We start from the raw sequence: 3,049 nt of genomic DNA on the forward strand, positions 1-3,049 counted from the left end.
CTCCACCAGCTCCGATGCCACCTTCACCAGCTTCGATTCCACCTTCACCAGCTCCGATTCCACATCCACTAGCTCCAATTCCACTTACACCAGCTGCGATTCCACTGCCATCAGCTCCGATTCCACCCCAATAGCTCCGATTCCACCTCCACCAGCTCCGATTCCACCTCCACCAGCTCCGATTGCACCTTCACCAGCTCCGATGCCACCTTCACCAGCTTCGATTCCACCTTCACCAGCTCCGATTCCACATCCACTAGCTCCAATTCCACTTACACCAGCTGCGATTCCACTGCCATCAGCTCCGATTCCACCTCCACCAGCTCCGATTCCACCTCCACCAGCTTCGATTCCACCTTCACCAGCTCGGATTCCACATCCACTAGCTCCAATTCCACTTACACCAGCTGCGATTCCTCTGCCATCAGCTCCGATTCCACCCCAATAGCTCGGATTCCACCTCCACCAGCTATGATTCAATCTCCACCAGCTCCGATTCCACCTCCACCAGCTCCGATTCCACTTCCACCAGCTCCGATTCCACATTCACCAGCTTCGATTCCACTTTCACCAGCTCCGATTCCACATCCACTAGCTCCAATTCCACTTTCACCAGCTGCGATTCCTCTGCCATCAGCTCCGATTCCACCTCCACCAGCTCTGATTCCACCTCCATCGGATCCGATTGCACTTCCACCAGCTCTGATTTCACCTATACCAGCTCTCATTCCACCTCCTCTAGCTCTGATTACACCTTCGCCGGCTCCGATTCCAGCTCTACCGGTTCCGATTCCACATCGACCAACTCCGATTCCACCTCCATCAGCTCTGATTCAATCTCCACCAGCTTCGATTCCACCTTCACCAGCTCCGATTCCACCTCCACCAGCTCTGATTCCATCTATACCAGCTCTCATTCCACCTCCTCTAGCTGTGATTACACCTTCACCGGCTCCGATTCCAGCTCTACCGGTTCCGATTCCACATCCACCAACTCCGATTCCACCTCCATCAGCTCTGATTAATCTCCACCAGCTCCGATTCCACCTTCACCAGCTTCGATTCCACCTTCACCAGCTCCGATTCCACATCCACTAGCTCCAATTCCACTTACACCAGCTGCGATTCCTCTGCCATCAGCTCCGATTCCACCTCCACCAGTTCCGATTCAATCTCCACCAGCTTCGATTCCACCTTCACCAGCTCCGATTCCACCTCCATCAGCTCTGATTCAATCTCCACCAGCTTCGATTCCACCTTCACCAGCTCCGATTCCACCTCCACCAGCTCTGATTCAATCTCCACCAGCTCCAATTCCATCTCCACCAGCTCCGATGCCACCTTCACCAGCTTCGATTCCACCTTCACCAGCTCCGATTCCACATCCACTAGCTCCAATTCCACTTACACCAGCTGCGATTCCACTGCCATCAGCTCTGATTCAATCTCCACCAGCTCCAATTCCATCTCCACCAGCTCCGATGCCACCTTCACCAGCTTCGATTCCACCTCCACCAGTTCCGATTCCACCTCCACCAGCTCTGATTCCACCTCCACCAGCTCCGATTCCACCTCCACCAGCTCTGATTCCACCTCCACCAGCTCCGATTCCACCTCCACCAGCTCTGATTCCACCTCCACCAGCTTTTATTCCACCTCCACCAGCTCTGAGGCGCCGGGCACCAGCTCCGATTCCAGTTGTCGATCCATCTCCGATTCTACTATTACATCTCCACCCGCTTCGATTCCACCTGCACCAGCTTCGATTCCACCTGCACCAGCTCCGATTCCACCTGCACCAGCTTTGATTCCACCTCCACCAGCTCCGATTCCACCTTCACCAGCTCCGATTCCACCTCCACCAGCTCTGATTCCATCTATACCAGCTCTCATTCCACCTCCTCTAGCTCTGATTACACCTTCGCCGGCTCCGATTCCAGCTCTACCGGTTCCGATTCCACATCGACCAACTCCGATTCCACCTCCATCAGCTCTGATTCAATCTCCACCAGCTCCGATTCCACCTTCACCAGCTTCGATTCCACCTTCACCAGCTCCGATTCCACATCCACTAGCTCCAATTCCACTTACACCAGCTGCGATTCCTCTGCCATCAGCTCCGATTCCACCTCCACCAGCTCCGATTCAATCTTCACCAGCTCTGATTCCACCTCCACCAGCTCCGATTCCACCTCCACCAGCTCTGATTCCACCTCCACCAGCTCTGATTCCACCTCCACCAGCTCCGATTCCACCTTCACCAGCTCCGATTCCACCTTCACCAGCTCCGATTCCACCTCCACCACCAGCTCCGATTCCACCTCCACCAGCTCCAATTCCACCTCCACCAGCTCCGATTCCACCTCCACCAGCTCCGATTCCACCTCCACCAGCTCCGATTCCACCTCCACCAGCTCCGATTCCACCTCCATCATCTCCGATTCCACCTCCACCAGCTCCGATTCCACCTCCACCAGCTCCGATTCCACCTCCGATTCTCCGATTCCACCTCCACCAGCTCCGATTCCACCTCCACCAGCTCCGATTCCACCTCCACCAGCTCCGATTCCACCTCCACCAGCTCCGATTCCACCTCCACCAGCTCCGATTCCACCTCCACCAGCTCCGATTCCACCTCCACCAGCTCCACCTCCACCAGCTCCGATTCCACCTCCACCAGCTCCGATTCCACCTCCACCAGCTCCGATTCCACCTCCATCATCTCCGATTCCACCTCCACCAGCTCCGATTCCACCTCCACCAGCTCCGATTCCACCTCCACCAGCTCCGATTCCACCTCCACCAGCTCCGATTCCACCTCCACCAGCTCTGATTCCACCTCCACCAGCTCCGATTCCACCTCCACCAGCTCCGATTCCACCTCCACCAGCTCCGATTCCACCTCCACCAGCTCCGATTCCACTTGTAGAAGCATCGACGATACTACTATTACATCTGCACCAGCTTTGATTACATCTGCACCAGCTCCGATTCCACCTGCACCAGCTTTGATTCCACCTGCACCAGCTCCGATTCCACCTGCACCAGC

At 55.9% G+C, this 3,049-nt stretch overlaps 4 protein-coding genes across 4 annotated transcripts in view; 3 read left to right on the plus strand and 1 right to left on the minus strand.

Moving 5' to 3' along the window:
- Positions 1–471: 471 nt before the first annotated feature.
- CBG22490 lies at positions 472–1,098 on the plus strand (the record flags this gene model as incomplete). Its single annotated transcript, XM_002641024.2, has 1 exon — positions 472–1,098. One exon carries the CDS (start codon positions 472–474, stop codon positions 1,096–1,098), a length of 627 nt encoding a protein of 208 aa, XP_002641070.2.
- A 47-nt stretch (positions 1,099–1,145) lies between these two features.
- CBG22491 lies at positions 1,146–1,808 on the plus strand (the record flags this gene model as incomplete). Its single annotated transcript, XM_002641025.1, has 1 exon — positions 1,146–1,808. A coding segment is annotated over one exon (663 nt), but the record flags the coding sequence as incomplete, so codon positions are not given.
- Positions 1,442–3,049, minus strand: part of CBG25831 — a gene marked incomplete at both ends in the record, with an annotated part of 2,834 nt that continues 1,226 nt past the window's right edge. Inside the window, 4 exons of the mRNA XM_045243511.1 lie at positions 1,442–1,710; positions 1,752–1,991; positions 2,510–2,911; positions 2,940–2,943. Of these exons, the coding sequence (XP_045100525.1) occupies positions 1,442–1,710; positions 1,752–1,991; positions 2,510–2,911; positions 2,940–2,943 (915 nt within the window). The remainder of the gene's footprint in view (positions 1,711–1,751; positions 1,992–2,509; positions 2,912–2,939; positions 2,944–3,049) is intronic.
- Positions 1,910–2,833, plus strand: CBG22492 (the record flags this gene model as incomplete). Its single annotated transcript, XM_002641026.1, has 1 exon — positions 1,910–2,833. A coding segment is annotated over one exon (924 nt), but the record flags the coding sequence as incomplete, so codon positions are not given.

Source organism: Caenorhabditis briggsae, assembly GCF_000004555.2.
Source record: "Caenorhabditis briggsae complete genome, chrIII, whole genome shotgun sequence".
Taxonomy (NCBI): domain Eukaryota; kingdom Metazoa; phylum Nematoda; class Chromadorea; order Rhabditida; family Rhabditidae; genus Caenorhabditis; species Caenorhabditis briggsae.